The sequence below is a fragment of the Vicia villosa genome, linkage group LG6, assembly GCF_029867415.1.
Source record: "Vicia villosa cultivar HV-30 ecotype Madison, WI linkage group LG6, Vvil1.0, whole genome shotgun sequence".
NCBI classification, from domain to species: Eukaryota; Viridiplantae; Streptophyta; class Magnoliopsida; order Fabales; family Fabaceae; genus Vicia; species Vicia villosa.
This window is the reverse complement of record NC_081185.1, coordinates 51,385,656-51,407,197: the sequence shown is the minus strand read 5'-3', so window position 1 is coordinate 51,407,197 and position 21,542 is coordinate 51,385,656. Positions and strand designations below refer to the sequence as shown.

At 32.6% G+C, this 21,542-nt stretch overlaps 3 protein-coding genes across 3 annotated transcripts; all 3 read left to right on the top strand.

Annotated features, from left to right (window-relative positions):
• Window positions 1-1,975: 1,975 nt before the first annotated feature.
• On the top strand, window positions 1,976-2,613 carry LOC131609153 (probable histone H2B.1). Its single transcript, XM_058880812.1, has one exon. The coding sequence runs from the start codon at window positions 2,041-2,043 to the stop codon at window positions 2,485-2,487; it is 447 nt and encodes a 148-aa protein (XP_058736795.1). The 5' UTR covers window positions 1,976-2,040; the 3' UTR covers window positions 2,488-2,613.
• A 15,047-nt stretch (window positions 2,614-17,660) lies between these two features.
• Window positions 17,661-18,614, top strand: LOC131613655 (uncharacterized). Its single transcript, XM_058885304.1, has one exon. It carries the CDS (start codon window positions 17,661-17,663, stop codon window positions 18,612-18,614), a length of 954 nt encoding a protein of 317 aa, XP_058741287.1.
• A 2,185-nt stretch (window positions 18,615-20,799) lies between these two features.
• LOC131609154 (probable histone H2B.1) lies at window positions 20,800-21,321 on the top strand. The gene has a single exon (XM_058880813.1). It carries the CDS (start codon window positions 20,800-20,802, stop codon window positions 21,244-21,246), a length of 447 nt encoding a protein of 148 aa, XP_058736796.1. The 3' UTR covers window positions 21,247-21,321.
• The last annotated feature ends 221 nt before the right edge of the window (window positions 21,322-21,542 follow it).

Here is a 21,542-nt window from a genome sequence, read left to right as displayed (position 1 = left end):
AACGTATGTTGGACACGATGCTGGAACAATTGATCCAACTTGTTAAACCAGTAGGACAATAGAATAACAACAACAATAACACAATGCATAATATAATAAAATAACACAAGAGAATGGTAACCCAATTCGATGAAACCACACATACGTTTGGAGGACACTTTACCCAAGAAAGAAAACCCACTGCTTCGAATTAGTACATTTAGTCTTATAAGAACATCAATCTCATGAGGTTCAATGCCTCTTACTAATTCTAGTGTTCTATTTAGGACTCCCCCTAAATATGAGAACCCATCTCACTTTCTATCAACCACTAATCCTAAGTGATCAACTTAACCACTAACATGATTATTGTTGTATTTACTACTCAACTAAGACAAACCAATAACTACGCCAAGTTACTGAAGCAATAGTGTGGTGTACGACAAACAAGATCCAACACTAATCCTTATAATATGAGTGATTGCATTAGCATTGGAATACAAGTAATAAAAGACTCAAAAACCCTAACACAAATAACTTAATCCTAACGCACAAAACTTGTCTCAAACATGATAATTAAGTCTCCATAAATAGCAACGCATTATGGGCTTTTGTCCTTTGGATCTTTGAATTAAATTTGTCTAGAATAATAGTTGGATCTGTTGGATTTAATTTGCTCCAAAAAATCTTCAACAAAAGATATAAGTGGTTACATTTTAAATTCAAATTCAAATCTCCACTTAAATATGATTCGATCTTCAAGAGTTGTCAAACAAATCACACAAACATTGCTAAACAATCTGCGACAAATCTGATTAAGTCTCTATAATTTTTTTCACCTAGCAACATCTATTAGGGCCTGCCAGCAAGGGCTATATGTTGTACGACACACATGTAGGAACATTGTGTTCCACATGTTGTACAAGAACACCCTAATTAACAATTTCCATAGATCTTATTTGTAGAGTGAATCTTGGATATAACAAGTTTGAGCCAATACTAGAATAACATTTGTCTATTGTTAGAGACCAGATGTTACAACAAACATGTTAGAACAACGTGTTCCACATGTATCCCTTATGCACCAAAAACAACTTAAACACACTCCATTGTTGTTTTACATAATGCAATCAATCTAAAAGTAACAACAAAATCAAAATAAATCAGACCTTAACCTAAATTAGAACAATGGTAATTTTATCTTGAACAAAACATCTTCAGATAAGATTTTCTCATTCGACTCTCCAGTTCCCACGTCATGCTTCTTCTAATAGGTCCTCCCCACACTACCTTCACCAACACGATCTCTTTACCATTCAAGTATTTTACCTCTTGATCATCAAGACGCAATAGTGGTGCCTCCACAGTCAAGTTATCTCTCACTTGCACATCATCCATTTGAATTACATGAGATGATGACAGACATACTTTCGGAGCTGAGACACATGAAACACATTTCTTAATCTATAAATTTAATTTTAACTGATAAAGAAAAATAAAATTTTACATGCAAGTGACATAAAAAGTATTTTTTTAAATGAGTAAAATTAAAATTTTAAATTAAATCTATCTTAGGTTGAAGAATTATAAATTTTTGTATAAGAAGTTTTTATAATATTTAAAAAATATGCTTGAAAATATTATATATGAATTTTTTTTTGACAGAAAATTTTAAATAATAAACTATAACTAAATAAATATGTTAGCATTAAGTAGTAAGTAGTAACCATAACAACTCGTAAGAGAGTTTTGTTGGGAGTAAGCTAAAAGCATATATCAACCTCATCTCAATCACTGGGTATCCACCGGCCACAGCGTCCTCCTCATCATCATTAAGTCAAAGCAAGATCGTGACCGTCTATTGTCACTCCTTATAAATATTATTTAACGGCTAGAAGATTGCCACGTCAACGATCCGTGAATAATCACATTAGCCAATAGCAACGCGAGAACCTTCTTATATAAATCAATTACCGCTACAATTCCTATTATCATATCATTTTCCTATTCCCAATTCAAAACCCTAAATTTTCTCGAAAGTTTCAAATTCTCAATTCTCTAATGGCGCCAAAGGGAGAGAAGAAGCCCGCTGAGAAGAAACCCGCAGAGGAGAAGAAGTCTACGGTGGCTGAGAAGGCTCCGGCCGAGAAGAAACCCAAGGCCGGAAAGAAGCTTCCCAAGGAAGCCGGTGCCGCCGCCGGAGACAAGAAGAAGAAGAGAAACAAGAAGAGCGTGGAAACCTACAAGATCTACATCTTCAAGGTTCTGAAGCAGGTTCACCCAGACATTGGTATCTCAAGCAAGGCCATGGGAATCATGAACAGCTTCATCAACGACATCTTCGAGAAGCTTGCTGCTGAATCTTCCAGACTTGCAAGGTACAACAAGAAGCCAACAATCACATCAAGGGAAATTCAGACTGCAGTCAGGCTTGTTCTACCTGGAGAATTGGCTAAACATGCTGTTTCAGAGGGAACCAAAGCTGTGACTAAGTTTACAAGTGCTTGATTTTTGTATAATTTGTTGTGTGCTTATTAATGTTTATTTTAGGTCTGAATTAATGTGTAATTTTCATCTGAATCAAATGAATCCTTTTGTGAATGAATGGATACTCAATTGCCTCTCCTTTCTTAACTTTTTCTAAACGAAGGCATATCTTAATCGAAGATTTGGCTAAATCAGTTTAATTGACCTTTTTTTTTCATTTTGAAAAGCTCATTCGATTTGTTTCTTAGTTTTAGATTGTAAACAAGAACAATAGTGTTTGATAGTCTAAGGAAATTTTAGTAAATTGATTATAAGTTGAGTGATTAGCTTGATTAATTTTAGTTCATTTTAGCCAAACAAAGAGTTTTTCATTTATTGAATACAACATGGAGCTCATGAAGTGATAATAGTTGCTCTTTTCTTAGCAAATAAAAATGTCCAAGTCTTGTATAGTAATATGCATAATGAAGTCTCCTTCATGCCAATAACTTCCCTTCTGCCTGAGGAAGGGTGCTTGAATTTTGTACATTTTGCTGTGTACTAGTCAATGGTTATTAGAAATAGGTCTGAATTAGTGTGTACCTATCTTTTAAATCAAATGAATCGTTCTGTATTAATGAATATATATGTTATTGTTTATAGAAGAACTTACAGTATTATAAGTTTATATTGGCCCCCCATAACGGTGGTGGTACTTTTTGTTTTCTTCATCTCCAATGCTCTCATGTTCTACCATGAATGGGTTTCTCCCAAGCTCTTGAAGGTAAGAAAAAAAAATTCACTTTTCTTGATGGTTTTTGATGAAATAAGCAACATGCTTGAAATTTAATGGGTTTTAAGAGTCTAGTGTTATTTCTATGAATGGAGCTTGAATTTAGGAGGTTGAGATTTGAAAAAATGAGTTTTTTTGAGTTTATGTCAAAAAGTGGGTTTTGGTAGAAAAGTGTTTTTTTTTTTTTTTGTAGAAGCTACTATTGTGATGTCAATACAATCTATAATGTGAATTAAAAGTGAATGAAATGCTAAAAACATGAAAAGTATTCTTGAGCTTAAAGAAAAGCTCACTTTTTTGTGTTCTATAGAATTGCTTTTTAGTGTAAAAGTGCTTATTTTGACTAGTTGTTGTGCATTGCATCTAAACCAAAATTGTTGCTATACTATATGCAACCTAAATGCAAATTGATGGTTAGATTAGGAGGAAAATCTATACTATGTCAATTTTAATGCTACTTTAATGTGAATTTTCCTTAGTCTAAAATTAACTTTTTCCTAACAATCACTTATTGGGACAGTAGCTTAACTTAATCAACCAACATACACAATCAACTAAAGACATTCACACAAGCAAGATCATGACCAAGGGCATGAAATGAAGAGGGTTCAAGGCTTACTGACGAAGCAGACGAAGCAGAGATTTGCTTCGGTTAGTGTTGAATTTTTGCCGACAATGTTAATGATTAGCAACTCTAAAAAATTCAAGAGGTAATCCAATTGGGCCTGTTTGTTTCAGCTATAAATGATGGATTTTTTCTTTGTATTTTTGAAAATAGATTTTCCAAAACCGTTTTTCAAAATATTACAAGTTTTTTCTAAAATGAAACACTAATTTTGACATCCTATAGCATAAACATACATTATTAAAGACCAAAACTTAGTCAAAATCGCAATTTTTTCAAAAAGTTATATTTCAAAAATGATTTTTATGAAAATTTATTTGAAATAACTTCAAAATTAAGTGATTTTTTGAAATTTTGATATCCAATTTTTTCCCATAAATAGATGAAATACCTAAAATCACATTTTAAAAATAACTACTCAAACAAAATTTTCATTTGAAGCTTTTATAAAAAGTTTTTTTGTAAAAATTTTTTTCACAAAATTTTGTAACACTATAAAAATCATTTTTAAAAAAGACAACAAACGAGCCCAATATTTTTTATAATCCTTCCAAGTTTAAATTAATTTGATGATAATAGAAGATGATTGTTGAAATATGATGAATATAGGAAGTAGAAACATGAATGACTGGTGAAACTTGATGAATCTTGAACATTGTTAGAAATTGATAAACACTCGAATATGTTTGATTATGGAATTCTTGAATGTGATAAACCTTGATTCTACTTGAATGATACAATATGATGAAACTTTGGATGATGATTATTGTTGAACTTGCTTGATGTTGAATGATGAATGCTTGTTAAATTGTTGATTCTTTGTTGAAATTTACTTGATGTTGAATGCTGAATGGTTGTGAAATTGTTGATTCTTTGTTGAAATTTGGATGGAGTTTTAGTTCCACCAATCTATAATCTCAATTTGAAATTCTAGATGGTGACGGTGACGAACTTTAGTAATGGATAGGGGTGAAGAAAGTAGTGTGAAATTAAGAGAGTGTGAAGAAAAATGAAAGTATGAAAATGGTGATTAAAACTAGAAAATAGTTAGTAATATGGTGATCTAACACCATGTTAGAGAGGTTCATGATAGACAAGATTGCACAAACCCTAACACAAATTACAGTGTAAGTTCACACAAAATAATAGGTTTGATGCTTGTTATTTATAATAATCTTCTGGACTAGATTTGGGCTTCAAATTCCTACAGGGCACTCCAGAAAATCTTTCAAAATCTTCTCCATGAAGATAAGGCTCAAATAATTAGATTCCTAAATATTATCCATATTTAGTAACTAATCAAATATCTTGAAACAGAGACAATATCTTATTCCTTAAATCTAGCGCCACATTGGATTGCATAATATTCCAAAATATTCTGCACCTGTACATTAATCGACTTCAACAGATCCAACTATAATCATAACAGACGCGATGTCGAATGAAATCTGTATAAGACATCTTTCTCGACATGTCTTCTTTAGTTGAAGTGAATAGAACATCTATGTTAAACATTTTCCCATAAGTTAGTTTTACCAAACATAATGCCAATCATAACACAATGAATTAATAGACAATAAGAAGGAAATGAAAAGATTTGGAAATTTTATATATAGATTTATTTTTTTCGATTTCATTTGCTTTTTAGTATATCAATTCTCTTTTTCTTGTGATTTATGTTATTGTTGTTAAAGTTTTTAGGGTACAAATTCTTTAATTCAAATTAAATTGCTTCCCTCTTGAATCTTCATAAACTAAATTAAAGTATAAGGTACTTGTTTTCTTATCTCTTATTATTTTCTGATTTCCGTCAGCCTCTCACTAATGGCCCATTTAAGAAATTCAAAACTATGCAATCCCTTTATCAATCTTAGTAGTAACATAGAGATTATTGATGCATCATCTTGAACTGAGGCGGAGATGAGTAGCTCAAAGTAATATAACCAGTGGCAAAGAGCGTATGAGTGACTAACCCAGAAAGTAGAAAACTACCCCGTCTAGGATATAATAGAGGAAGATTGGTGTTGTGATTAACTTTGGTGAAATTCAAATGGTTGTTGTCATACTTGTGGATAATCTTATGGAGGAAAGAGTGAATCAAAGTGCTGCTAGGTGTATGAGGCATTTATTCAATCATGAGGATACTGATGGTGGTATTAGTTGGTGGTTAAAAGAATGATCAATATGTAATACTCACAAAAGAAAGTTTTTATCCGGTGACAGTTGTGACAACCGGATCGAACATCAACTAGATTTAGAATCAATGAAGTCGCCATCGATTATTTATTTATCCCAAGAGAAAGGGAAAGGAAAACATCGACTAAAACCTAAAAGGAATAAAACAAAGAAAAGGTCTTACGACCAAGAGAAAAAGGTAAGGGTGTCGGTTACGCAAGGAGAAGGGGTTAGCACTCCTCACGTCCGCCGTACTCGACGGGATCCGCTCTTGTTAGTCTAAGTCTAAAGGGTGTTATCTAAAATCTAAAACTAAAGGCTAAAGGAAAACGCGCGAAGAGAAAAGAAAGAAAAGAAACACGGGGAAAAGAAAGAAATATTTACAAAGATGTGCTCGTTCGGGCCCCACGACCCAATGCCTACGTATCCCTTTAAGGAATCAGAGCAGCCGTAGTTCGACTTACAAATTTTTGTATGTTTTTGTGTTTTTTAAATTAACGATGTTAAACGTCGCATTCCACTGCTGCTCGACCTTTGGAGACTTACACAATTGTCGTGGAAAGGAATTAACACGTTCTTACAGGAAAAGAAGAATGGAATTGGTTGGTATTTTTTGACGTAGATAATGGTGAATTAAATCCCAATGCAAGGATACTCACCCTTCTCTACCTTTTTTAAAAGTCTGAAATTTATTAAGTATTTTAAGTGTGTTTTATGGCGGGTATTTTTTAAAGGGAAATGTGAATAATGGTGAATTAAATCTCAATGCAAGGATACTCACCCTTCTCCACTTTTGATAATTATTAAGTGTTTTAAAAGTTGAAAAGAAAAAGCTAAAACTAAACGATAAAGCAAAACCTAAATAAAGGAGCAAATAAAATAAGGGAAATAAACAAGTTAAAATATTTTTGTGGTTTTTAATATGAAAATAAAGTCTAAAATAAAATATTTTTGGTATTTTAAAATATATAAGAAAATAAAAACAATTAGTGAAAACATAGAAACAAACAGAATGGGGGTGCAAAAGAAAAGACAGGCGTTGCCCATTAAGAGAATTTGGCCCAAATCAAATTGAAAAATCAGCTAGCGGGGGTGTGTAAAACATGGGGAGATTGGTGTGTATAGGATGATGGCAAGCAAAGGAAACAGGCTGAGACTTAAGCCCAATTGAAATAATCAAAAGAAAACCCTAATAAACTAAAAAAGAGGATCCGCCTCTCCCTCATACTACTCTGCTTCGGTCCAACCAAACACTTCCCCTGTTCTTCATCTTCTCTTACACTCAGCTCTTTCTCTCCACCGATTCTCTGCTCTCTACTCAGATTTCCTAACCTTTCCTCGATCAAACAAATCAACAACTACGAAATCAAAAGCTCAAAGTCTCATCTCTCTGCTCTTTCAGTAATCTCTCTCGGTTCCTCTATTCTACTTTTACCGTAAAACAACAACAAACACAAGCACTCTACCTCATTCTGTTTTTTTAATCAATTGAATCCAACAAATCAGCAATCAACCAAGTAAGTATTCAAAGATTTCATTAGTCAAACATACAAGCAACAACATCCAATCTCCAGAAGCGATCAAGCAATAACATTGAAACAATATCAGTGACATAAAAAGCAAAGATAGGAAAAGTTACGTCCCAGATGTTACCGGGGAATGATTCCACGTGAAATGACTTGTCTGGGTTGCGCTTCTGGTTTGGTGAATCGTGTGCGTCGGAAACGTGTTGGGATTGCCTCAGAATCGTCTTCGGAAGTGTTGAGCTCGTGTTGATTCGATGAGGATCTGCTATGATGTTGATGAAGATGAAGCGTGTGATTATGTTGTTGTTGTCGTGACTGTGTCGATTCGCTGATGATGATGATATTGTTCTGGTTTGAGAACTGAAGATGGTGTTGAGAACTGCTTCTGAGTTTGTTGATATAAGTTATTTTTGGTGTGATGACTTGTTGAAGCTGTTGTGTTGTGGTATGAAGTTGGAAGTGGTTTATGGAAATGGATGAAGTTGATTTGCGTGAGGGAAGATTGTAGATAGAAGACGAGGGTATGATTGGTGCTGTGGAATTGTTTCTGTGTTGTGAACTTTGCAGGTCAATGGATTATTTGGTGCATTGGAGGAAGTTTGGATACTATTTGTGCAGAGTAACATTAGTTTTTTCTTCCTCCCTTTCTACTGGGAATGAAGACTAAATATATAGAGATTGAGAGATGAGGGCTAAAAAGGAATTTGAGTGAGGATTGGGATAAGATCAAAGGGGACAAGAGCTGATTTTTGTACAAGTTTGTTGTAGTGGAATGGAATTTGCAGAGTAGTGGAATGGAGAGTGGGGAGAAATTTGAATTTGTTGCAGAGCAGTGGGATGAAGGACAAAGGAGGAGGAAAGACAATTTGTTATTGTTTTGTCTTTTGTGTGAGTCATGAAGATGATGAAGAAAAGTGTGAAACATTGGTAAAATTCTTTCTGCAGAAAAATGTGAACCGTGAAATGGGGTCCATATTGCCAACTTCTCACTCTCTTATTTTTTGGATCTTGGATCAAACAAAACAAAAAAATGGTATTGGATCAAAGATTGATAATGGGACTTGCAAACTTGAGTAGAACTTGGGCCTTTTTGTTTGCACCTATAAAAAATAAACATAGAGACAAGAACATAGCAAAAAATAATATGATAACAAAGAATTTATTAACTTTAACCTAAAATTCAACTTAATCAAAAATTGAATTAAAGATCAAAATTCATAAAATCATGCAAGGTTAAAAAAAATGCTTATTAATTCTAAAATGATGTATGAAATGAATGTATATATTTATTTATTTTTTAATGCAAATGATATTAATGCTTTAATAAAATGATGCAGATGATTGTGAAGCAATAAAATTAATAAAAATATGATATAATCAGATGAGATGAAATGATGCGAATGAAATGGAATCGTAGGGTAAAAATCAGGGTGCAATAACAGTGAAACAAACATGGGGAGAAAGGCGTCATTGACTCTTAATCTTCTTGATGATGGTGAAAAATATCTCTATGTAGAAGAATAAATCACAAGGACTACGTCATATTACCCAAATGAATATATATGATAAATGCAACGCCCCAAATAGTTTATTTATTATTTAATCGGTGGTTTGTGATTTATTTGATGGTATTATTGGTGTTTTGGTGTATTGAGCTACCTTTGTGTGGGGTAGTGACCTTAAGAGTAGAACTAAGGTAGTGAGGTGTGTGAGCAAAACTGTAGAAATTGGTGGTGTAGAAAGTAGGACTAATTAAATTATAGTAATTAATAATTATTGGGTTATTTAATATTAGGTGGAAATTATTACTATTAATTTAATTAGGTGGAATTAGTAGTAATAATAATAATGAAATAAAATAATATAAAAGGAGAAGTGGAAGAGAGAAATTGGGAGCACGTGAAAAATATGAAGAACAAAGAAAGGAAGAAGAGACAAGAGTTAGGGCTAAGAGAACCTCCATTGAGAGAGCTTGAAGAATCTTTATCCAAGGTAAGGTGAACTTCTAACTCTATAACGAGTTGCATAATGATGGGGAATGGTAGTGGTTAGGTTTTCATGGTTGTGTATTCTTGAGCTTTCAATGTGTTGTTTTATGGGTTTTAATATTGTTGATATATTGTTATGTATTTGATGATGTACTCTACACTTTGACCGACATTATTTATATATTGTATTTTTATTGGTCTACCTACTATTGTCTTTAAAATGCATTACTGAATCTGAAAATGCATGTCTTTAAAAATGGAGTTTCTGAATGAAAATGTCATGAATTCAAAAAATAGCAGACTGTTCCGTAGATGCACCTACGAAACCCTCTATTTTCACCACATTCCATAGATGTATCTACAAAAATATTTTTAAACTGAAAATAAGGTGAAATTAACTATGTTTTCTTTTATTTTATACGCTTTCGTAGATCATCTACGGAAGGAATCAAATTTTTTCAAAATATGGGATGCTTCTGGATGTACATTTATGGAAACAGTAGACAAAATTAGAATTTTGCATGATGTATGAGACCTTTATGGGATTGGATGACAAACTTTCTTTTTAAAAACATATGTAGTGGTGAGAAGGGTGGGGTGAAAGATTCCAATTTGTTTTGGTTTTTTGAAAAGAAAAAAGAAAATCGGCACAATAGAATTGATGATTAAAGTGCTATATCCATTTGGGCGGCGGGCAAGAAATCATGGAACGAGTCACATGTCGCTGTTTATCAACGTTAATCTCAATCACAACATATAAGAAATGAACTTCTGAAACAAATAAATCAGAAGTTTCTGACTAATGTTTACTTCTAATGATGTTGAATTCATCAGGTCTTGGAACTAGATCTCATACATCATTTCTTGTAAACTGATTCAGTTCTTATAGCAACAATCCAATCAGAAGTTGGTTCCACTATAGAAACTGATCCGACTAGTGATTCTTCATTGTTTCTGAGAAATGATAGAGTTCTGATGGGGTCATCTTTCTTTCCAAGAATGATATCTTCTGGATGAGCTGAATTGAGTCTGGAAGTTCTTTTGTTTGAGTGATCCTCAGAGTTACTTAGATTATCCATATATGTTGTAGTTTGATGATCTTCTGAATTATCTTAACGTTTATATCTTTTGATCGTTCAAAGTATCCAAGCATAAGATGCTTTTGTGCCTTAGAATCAAACTTGTTCTAAAGATAATATCATAACCGTTGTCTTTTAATTGACTTGTAGACAACAAGTTATGTGCTAATACTTCTAATAAAACATTAGTTATAGAGGGAGAGTTACCATTACCAATAGTTACCTCCAAATCTGACATCTCCGCCAGATTTAAACTCCAAACTTTGGAACATAGACTTTCTTCCCGTCATGTGAAGCAAGCATCCAGAGTCCAGGTACCATGACTGGTGTTTTGACTTCACTACTAAGGACATCTGCAGCATAGATCATTTTCTCCTTAGGTACCCATATCTTTTTGGGTCCTTTGGTGTTAGTGTACCTAAAGTTTTGTTTGAACTTTGGTTTAGCATGAACATTTTCAGAGTAAGATGTATATTTGATATCATGTGTGTGACCAAAGCTAAATTGTTTGTGCAGTGGTTTGTATATGATATTCATTTGATCAACATGTTTATGTTGGTATGTTTCTTTCCTTTCGAGAGTTTCATAACCAATTCCTCTTCTGTTGTTTCCACTTACACCATAGATCATTGAAGCCATTTTACTTCTATATATACTCTTAGCGAGAAATTTTGAAAGCTAGAGTCATATACTTTAAGAATATTTGTTGAACTAGAAACAATATTCGAATTAGAAACTCTTTGAGCTTTGTGAAATTACTCTTTGATTTTGACATAGTTTTCTTTCAAATCAGAGTTTTCTACTTTAAGTTCCTCAATTTCAGATACAAGGTTCTTCTCAAGTTTCTTGTATTTGATTTTGAGTTAACTGTAATTTTCAAGAAGTTTTGACAAACTTTTTACAAGTTCAGATCTAGTAAGTTCAGAGAATACCTCTTCAAATTCTGATTCAGTGTCAGAGTCAATTGTTATGGTGGCCATGAAATTTAAGTTGATATGTTCATCTTCTGAGCTGGATTCATCTTCAGAAGATTCCGAGTCATCCCAGGTAGCCATTGAATTTTTCTTCTTTTTAAATTTTTTCTTAGGTCTTTCTTTTAGCAGCTTAGGACAATCATTTCTGTAGTGTCCTGGTTTATTACATTCATAGCAGACGACAGAGGACTCCACTTTGTCTTCTAATCTCTTGTGGTTTCTGAACTTCTTTTGTTTGTGCTTCCACATCTGGTTGATTCTTCTTGAGAGAAGAGATAACTCATCTTTTTCTTCTGAAGAAGAGTCTTTAGAGCTTTCTTCTTTAACCTAAAAATCGTTAGTTTCATAGTTTTTAGTAGATTTAATAGCAGACTTACCTTTCTTTTGAGGTTCATTTCCATCTAGTTCGATCTCGTGACTTCTTAATGCACTAACGAGTTCTTCAAGGGATACATCATCAAGATTCTTTACGACTTTGAACGCTGTAACCATTGGTCCCCATCTTCTTGGTATACTTCTGATTATTTTCTTGACATGATCAGCTTTTGTATATCCTTTGTTCAGAACTCTCAGGCTAGCGGTCAGAGTTTGAAATCTTGAGAATAGGGCTTCAATAGGTTCGTCATCTTCCATTTTGAAGGCTTCATACTTCTGGATGAGGGCCATAGCTTTTGTCTCTTTGACTTGAGTATTACCTTCATGAGTCATTTTGAGTGATTCAAACATATCGTGTGTCGTATCTCTGTTTGTGATTTTCTCGTATTCTGCATGTGAGATAGCACTTAGTAAGATAGTTCTAGCTTTGTGATGTTTTTTGAATTCTTTCTTTTGTTGATCTGTCATGTTTTTTCTGTCTATCTTTTTGCTTTCATCAACAGGGTATTCGTAGCCATCGACCACAATATCCCATAGGTCAGGATCATATCCTAGAAAGAAACTTTCGAGTCTATCTTTCCAATATTCAAAATTTTCCCCATCAAATACGAGAGGTCTTGAATAACCATTGTTGTTTAATTAATTTGCCATAGTGTTTTCCTTCTAGATCTTTTTCTGACACGGTTAAGTGTTTACACCTAGAACCAAGTGCTCTGATACCAATTGAAGGTTATGAAAACACTTAGAAATGGGGGTTTGAATAAGTGGTTTCTTTTTCGTTCACAACAACACACAAAACATGAGTATTTTTATCCTGCTTGTGACTAACTACCTTGCACAAACCAACTGCTTTTGACTAACTACCTCTAAGACTATACTAGTCCTAGGCCTCGATCTTGAGAAATCTGACCCAAACGGTCTCTCAAGTAACTATTACAAGTTAACAATAGTGTTTTTAAATTGCTTCTGAAAAGCTTTAATCACAATCGTGATATTTTACTAAGTTTTTAGAACAATAGATATGAACTCAGAATAGTAAAGATAATTTTCTTCAGCGTAAGAGTTCTTTGTTTGTATAAGAGCAAGTGTTCTTTCCTCTTTGTATGTAAGCTTTATATGTTCTTTGTTTTTCTTTTGTATATCAGCTCACACACTATTTTTCAGAGATTCCTATATATATATATATATATATATATATATATATATATATATATATAGCTACACGAATCTATCCTTTATCTTGATCTTTGGAGAGAGTATTAAATGCTTGCGTGTTTGCTTTTTGTTTTTGTTTCTCCAACGAGCTGCATGTGCGTAGCTTCTTCAATCAACCTTGGGAGTTTCTCCATTTGAGTGCTTCAGCCGTTTTTCTAATCATTGTGTTTTTAACAGCATCTTATCTTGATTCAGATTTCATATCTTGAATATAACTTCTATTTGAGTATGCCTACAGTGGTTGGTGCGTTTCAGAAGTTACTTCATTAAAACTACAACGACTTTTCCTTTTCTGCATTTGTTCGGCTTTACTATTATATTTATTTATACAAAATTTATTTAATTTTTATCATCAAAACACTAAGATAAGATTAGAACCAAACTATGTTCTAACAGTGATTTCTATAAACGAAGTAAAGGTAGTAGGTAAAGAAGTATGCTTATGTGAACTTAAATTGCTATATGCTCATTATTATGTTTTATTTTATATTATTATGATATCTCACCCCTTTTGTTTAAATGTTACCTCTACGTGGGTAACATGCAAATGATCTGAAGTATCTTGAGGTTGAGGTTAGCCGAGAAGATTGTCTCGTATTGCAAAGATTGAGTCAATGTCAGCTCGAATACGTACAACTAGGGATATTTGCGTTTGTTTTGTTATGTCAGGAGTAAAACTTTTATAGAACTCCACTTTGTTGGATTTATTTGATGATGTATGTTGAATTTTCAATCATGATAATTATAACTCAAGTTGAAGAGTTAAGAATAATTGTTGTTGGTGTTTTTCTGCTACAAATAAATGAAATGAAGTTCAGATATGATAAATATGTGATTATGTGTTGCGTATCTTGTTATATGAACATATGTGATGAATGGAGGTGACATCCTAATTGTCTAGTTGTTTTAATTCCTTCTAATTATTTAATTATTACCGTTGGGGAATTAGGGTGTTATAGTAGATCTTACTAATTGAGATATTGGTACATCTGCAATTTGGAAAGTAATTCATGCAAAAACTGGTAAGCAGTAGTGTAGCCGATATGAAATAGATGTATTACCTCAGCACGAATGCTTGTTCACCAGGATGTGGATCGTCGTTCCCTTTAATGACTTCAAAGTTAGAATTCTTAACCAATTGGGGATTTCTCTCACACATCTAGACCCTTTGAGTTCAACCTATGTAAATTTTTTCAAACATTGATGTGAATACAAGAATAACATTCATACACTAGCATTTTTCTTTCATTTGATTCATGTTTTAAGATCGTGATAGAAACCTTTAACAATGATGAGTATTCTCCCAAGTTATCTCCTACATATCCTAGTACTTTTATTGCTCCCACTGTGCAAAGATAAATTCTCAAAGTTTTAGAGGCATAATCATTTCTCGACGAGTCCTAGGATGTACATATATATACAAGGCCATTGATTTTTCTGATCAGGAGGTGTCTTTGAAAAACCCTCATGAAATTTTAGAATGATCTTGAAATAGTTAAAGATGGGAACCTTGAAGGTGTTGGTCTTTCGGAGAATAAAATATCATATTGAAACCCATTTTAAAATCGATGGAGGACACTAATGAGGATGGATCTCATTGTGAATTTTGGAATGTCGATCGAATTGGTGAAGTAATATACACCCATAATTAGAAACTTTATTTTCCATAAAGCCAGTGGGAAAATACCAAGGATGTCCATGCTCCATTGGGAGAATGAAAATGACGCAGTTAAAGTATTAAGTTCAGATGGATGGGAGATGTGAATGTCTCGGTATTTTTGGAACTTTTCACCCTCCATCACATATTCCTTGGCATTCTGTACCATTGAAGGCCAGTAATATCTTGCTATAAGGACCTTCTTAGCCAATTCTTTTCCTCTGATCCATGAGGTTCTTCTTTGATATACCCTTATGGACTATGTCTAGCAGGGCCGGCCCTGGGCCAGGGCAACCAGGCCCACAACCCAGGGCCTCAAAAAAAATAGGGCCTCAAATTTTTGGTTATGGGCCTTATAAATAAAACATAAATTTATATATAGAATTTGGGTTAAACTATAGACAAGTACGTGATTGTAGCCTAGCGGAACCATATGGATACTGTAATGGGAAGGGCTTGGGATCAATTCCTGCTGAGTTCCCAAATAATTTTTGCTTGTTGTTTTTTTGTGTCTTTTTGAGTGAAGCGCTGTTGAATGTAGCGTTAGTGGTGGATGAATACCACTACAAATTTGCAACAATTCTCCATCTTTATTGCCATTAAATATACACTTTTTGTTTTTGTTTTTTTTTTAAAAACTAATAAATCTTAATATTAATATATAGATAAATATTAACCTAATAAATCTTAACCTAATAAAAATTCACCTCTTTCTCTCTAACAAAAGGAAAAATAGTGACTTTCTCCTCTCTTCTTCTTTGAAACAAAAGGGAAACATAAAATCAATAAATCAAAATTCAAGGTTAGTTATTCAATTTTTTTCTTTTTTAATTGATAATTTCTTCTTCTTATTTATTGTTTATTTTTCAATTGGTAATTCTTCATACAAATTAAATTTCAAGTAAATGTTAATTTTATTTACTAATTATTTTTTAATTTTTTATTTATCGGTTCAATTTCAACGTTGCGAAATTTATCGGTTCAACGTCAACGTTGTGAAATTTATTGGTTCAACTTCAACTCTTCGGGATTGATCAATTTTAATTCCAGGTTCTAAATTTTTTTCATTATTCCTCTATGCCTCCTAAATTGCCTCCTAAGATTAGAAAGTTTGATTCTGGATATGAGAAGCGTAAGAAAAAGAAAAGACTTGATGAGTTAACTCAATCTCAATTAGGAGCTCTTGATAAATTTATTATAAAAGAACCATAAATTTCTAGTGAAAATCAAAATGTTGATGTTGGAATTATTGAAAACATGGTTTCTACTGAAAATATGGAGGAAAATGCTAATGTTAATGCTACCGAAAATGATAATTTAGATGCTGAAAATATGGAGAAAAATGCTAATGTTAATGCTACCGAAAATGATAATTTAGATGTTGAAAATATGGAGGAAAATGCTAATGTTAATGCTACCGAAAATGATAATTTAGATGTTGAAAATATGGAGGAAAATGCTAATGTTAATGCTACTGAAAATGATGATTTAGATGTTGAAAATGTTGATGCTGAAAATCATGATAATGCTAATGACAATGGTGAAGATAGAGATATATTTGATCCAACAATATGGGATTCTCTTGAGTCTAGAATGATTGATTTATTGGCAACAAAAGGTCCTAAAAGAGATTTGTCTATTTTGAAGGGTCCTAAAGACAAATCATTTAGACGTTTTACGGCTAATTTGTATACTAGAGTTTTACCAAATGGGGAGAAATGTGATAGAGATTGACTTGTTTATTTAAAAAAGCTTGATAAAGTGTTTTGTCTTTGTTGTAAAATTTTCAAAAAAGGAATTGGTAGAGGTCAATTAGCAAATGAGGGTTTTTGTACTTGGAAACATGTTGGTGAAAGACTTAGAGAGCATGAGACAGGAATCGAACATGTTCACAATATGACTATTTGGTATAAGTTGCGTAAAAGAATGCAAAATTTTCAAACTATTGATAAAACAGCTCAAAGGTTGATTGAGAAAGAAAAGGAACACTGGAAAAATATTTTAAAAAGAATTATTTCAATAGTGAAATTCCTTGCTAAACATAATTTGGCCTTCCGTGGTTCTAATGAGAGATTGTACCAAAATAGCAATGTGAATTTTTTAGGCTTAATTGAAATGTTAGTTGAATTTGACCCAATTGTCCAAGAACATGTTAGACGTATTACAGATGATAATATTCATGTTCACTTTCTTGGACATAAAATTCAAAAAGAGTTAATAATTTTGCTTGCTTCTGCAATTAAAAATGAAATCATTAGAAAAATCAAACAAGCAAAGTATTTCTCAGTGATACTTGATTGTACTCCTGATGTTAGTCACCAAGAGCAAATGTCTTTGATAATACGATATGTGGATGTTTCTTCAAATAGTCTTAGTGTTGAAGAATCTTTTTTAGGATTTTTGAATGTGAATGATACTACCGGTCAAGGGCTTTTTGATGTTTTACAAGATGAATTGAAAAATCTTGATCTTAACATATTTGATGTGCGGGGACAAGGTTATGATAATGGGTCAAATATGAAAGGAAAACATCAAGGTGTACAAAAGAAATTTTAGACCTAAATCCAAGAGCCTTTTATACTCCTTGTGCTTGTCATAGTCTTAATTTGACATTGTGTGATATGGCTAACTCTTGTGGTAAGGCTAAAGATTTTTTTGGAGTTGTTCAACGCATTTATACTATTTTTTGCTAATTCTACTAAGAGATGGCAAATTTTGAAAGATAATGTAAAATGGTTAACGCCAAAATAGTTGTCATCCACTCGTTGGGAGAGTCATGTAGATAGTGTCAAAGCTATTAAAACTCAAATGTCAGATTTTAGAGAAGCTTTACTTGAAGTGTCAGAAAAGGATCTTGATTCTAAAATAAGAAGTGAAGCTAAATCCTTAGCAACAAATGAGCTTGGTGATTTTGAATTTTTAATGGCGATAATTATTTGGTTTGAAATATTATCTACAATTAATGTGGTTAGCAAGCTCTTACAATCAAGGGATATGGTTATTGATGTTGCTATGAAAAAAATAACGGGATTGATTTCATTGTTTAAGGAATATAGAGAAATCGGTTTTAAAAATGCCATGAATTATGCTACAGAAATTGCCTTTGAATTGAATATTGATCCAGTATTTTCTCAAAGGCGTGTAATTCGAAGAAAAAGACAATTTGATGAGAATTTGAATGCCCCACCAGTTGAGCTATCTGAAGAGGAATCTTTTAGAGTTAATTATTTTCTTTACCTTGTTGATCAAGCTGTTGTTTCTCTTAATAAGAGATTTGAGCAATACCAACAATATGAAAGTGTTTTTGGATTCTTGTTTACTTCTCAAAATTTACAATCATTGGACGATGCAACTTTAGAGTCTTGTTGTAGTCATTTTGAAGAAACATTGAAGCATAATGAGCAATGTGATATTGATGGGAAAGAATTATGTCTGGAGTTAAAGTCGCTAAGAGATATGTTGCCTACAAGAAATATTGGACCTATTGATATATTAAGATTTTTGAAAGGCATGGATTTTTATCCTAATACAATTATTGCATATAGAATTTTATTGACTATTCCTGTGACAGTTGCCTCTACAGAAAGAAGTTTTTCAAAATTGAAGTTGTTGAAGTCTTACTTGCGGTCTACCATGTTACAAGAAAGACTTAATGGGTTAGCATTATTAGTGATTGAAAATGATTTGCTGGAGAATATACAATACGAAGACTTGATTGAAGAATTTGCTTCAAAAAATGCTAGAAGGAAGACTTTTTTTTAAGTAGTTAGAATGTATTTTGATAATATTGATTAAAATATGATTTTTTTGGTGGTGCTATTGATATTATTTTTTTTTAAGAAAATTATATTATTTATTAGGGGCCATTTTTCATTATTTGCCCAGGGCCTCCAAAAAGTTGCGACCGACCCTGATGTCTAGGGTGTATTCGACTTCATCTTGCTCTAAACACATATAAAAGGGGTGGGGTGTGGAAAGACCTCTTATGTAAAATTCCCCATATAATGGAGTATGATCATTCTATTATCTTCACTAAGCTTACTTTGACATGGCCACTCACAAGATTTTAATGTGAGAATCAATTTAAGTTGTTACAATCTCTGTGGGATCATTACGTTTACTTTTATATCACTTACTACTATTTGACTGTGTATACTTGCACCTATAAATAGTTCATACAACAAGTTTTTGATGTCGTTGCAAGGGATTATATTAATAACATTTTAATTTTCTAAATTTTTTGTGAAAAGTACATTAAAGCTTTTGATGTTTTTTGTCTTATGGTGACATGACATGTGTATGTATGCTGCATGCACAATTTGCTGAGTGCAATATACCTAGAATATCTTGAGCATTAGAGAACACTTAAATTATTAAGGAGATTTAAATCTACTGGTCATCGGCCAGAAAGCCATCCTCTTACTCTTATTTTTGACAACTTTAAAAGATTCTATGAAGAGTTCTTTACAAAAAATTCTAAAATAAATTTAGTTTTTACTATTAGGAACAACTTAAAATTTTGCATGATTTGTTTTTTAATTGTGTCTAGATTAATTTAAATTTTTTTTTAAAGAGTTTAAAATAAAAATAAAAATTTATAAATTTTTGTAGATGAAATTTTTTGTAATATTTTATAACATATGTTTAAAATATCTTTAACAGTAGAAGTTAAACAATAATTAAATATATTTTATTTTATTAAGTATAGTTATATACGAGAGTTTTGTTGGAATAAAATTAAATTAAAAGCATGTATCAACGCACCCACAGCATATCATGTGAGTGACCGTCGATTGTTATGTCCCTCATTTGTATAACGATTAAAAATAGTTCCACGTCAACAATCCGCAAATAACCACCTTGGCCAATAGAAACGCGAGAATCTTCTTATATAAAAATCACCGCAACATTTCCATTCCTCATCACATTTCATTTCCAATTTCAAATTCAAAACCCTAATTTTTTTCCAGTTTCATTTTCTGAATTCTCTAAGGGTGTGTTTGGTTCGAGGTAAACGGAGGGGAGGGGAGGGGAGGGGAGGGAATGTTTATAATAAAATGTGTTTGGTTCAATTTTTAGGAGGGGAGAGGAGGGGAGGGGAGGGGAGCAAAATCCCTCCAAATCACACATTTTGCGTTCCCCCGAATCGGGGGGATTCGGAGGGGAGGGGAGGGAATGTGACTGTTGATATTTAATAAATTAATATATTTACTAAAATACCCTCAATTTTATTTTATTATTTCAAAATTATTATTTTCTTTCGTCTGGATTTTTCTTTCTATATTGCTTATATCAATTTATTATAATTATTTTTTACTTTTAAATTATTATTTTTATTTAATAAATTTTATAATAATTAAAATTTTTAGTTTTTTATTATAATTTTTATTTTTATGTTTATTTATATTAATTTTTTTCTAACTTCGTTATATATTCTATTTTATATATATATATATATATATATATAACATTTTAAACCATTCAATTATTTTGTTTATTTTATATATTATATCTATATCGATAAATTATTTTATGTATTCAAAAGTTGTTATCAACATATAGATAATTTTGCGCCGAAAGTTATAATACGTATCAAGTATCAAGTGTATTCAATTTTTTTAATATTATGTGGTAAGTTATAAATTTTTAATCATTAAATATTACGAATATTATTTTCAAAAAATTATTTATGAAATTTTCAACTTCGAATATCATAACAGTTATATAAAATCATAAGGATAAAAACGTAAACTATTAATAAAACCCCTCCCCTCCCCTTGTGAACCAAACATATTTTTAACCAAATTCCCTCCCCTCCCCTCCCCTCCCCTTGTTTGAACCAAACATATATATAATTAATAAAATTCCCTCCCCTTCCCTCCCCTCCCCTTCCCTTCATTAAAATTCCTCCCCTCCCCTCCCCCTCATTTGAACCAAACAGACCCTAATGGCGCCAAAGGGAGAGAAGAAACCCGCTGAGAAGAAACCTGTAGAAGAGAAGAAGTCTACGGTGGCCGAGAAGGCTCCCGCCGAGAAGAAACCCAAGGCCGGAAAGAAACTACCCAAAGAAGCTGGTGCCGCCTCCGGAGACAAGAAGAAGAAGAGAAACAAGAAGAGCGTGGAGACATACAAGATCTACATCTTTAAAGTTCTGAAGCAAGTTCACCCAGACATTGGTATCTCAAGCAAGGCCATGGGAATCATGAACAGCTTCATCAACGACATCTTCGAGAAGCTTGCCGCTGAATCTTCCAGACTCGCAAGGTACAACAAGAAACCAACAATCACATCAAGGGAAATTCAGACGGCTGTTAGGCTTGTTCTTCCTGGTGAGTTGGCGAAGCATGCTGTCTCAGAGGGAACCAAAGCTGTGACCAAGTTTACAAGTGCTTGAAATTTCTAATGATTATTATAGAGTTGTTTCTGATAGCATTAGGACTGAATTAGTGTGTGACTCTCTTATTAATCAAATGAAAGTTTTTGTGAATTAATGAACCTCTGTTGTGCAGAATAATAATTGGTTTCTTGCATATTGTGTGTATAAGCTTATGGTAATTGCTGCATAATTCAAAATTTTGCACCCAAATATTACCCGGCTTTGGCTAGGTTATACGTGTTGAAGTTAAATAAGAAATTCTTTGGTCTTGGTTTTTCACTTATTTTAGTAAAACATATAATGTAACGTGATTT

Bases quoted from the DNA above. Each gene is read 5' to 3' on its own strand.
- LOC131609153 (XM_058880812.1), top strand. From the start codon at position 2,041: ATGGCGCCAAAGGGAGAGAAGAAGCCCGCTGAGAAGAAACCCGCAGAG.
- LOC131613655 (XM_058885304.1), top strand. From the start codon at position 17,661: ATGTCAGATTTTAGAGAAGCTTTACTTGAAGTGTCAGAAAAGGATCTT.
- LOC131609154 (XM_058880813.1), top strand. From the start codon at position 20,800: ATGGCGCCAAAGGGAGAGAAGAAACCCGCTGAGAAGAAACCTGTAGAA.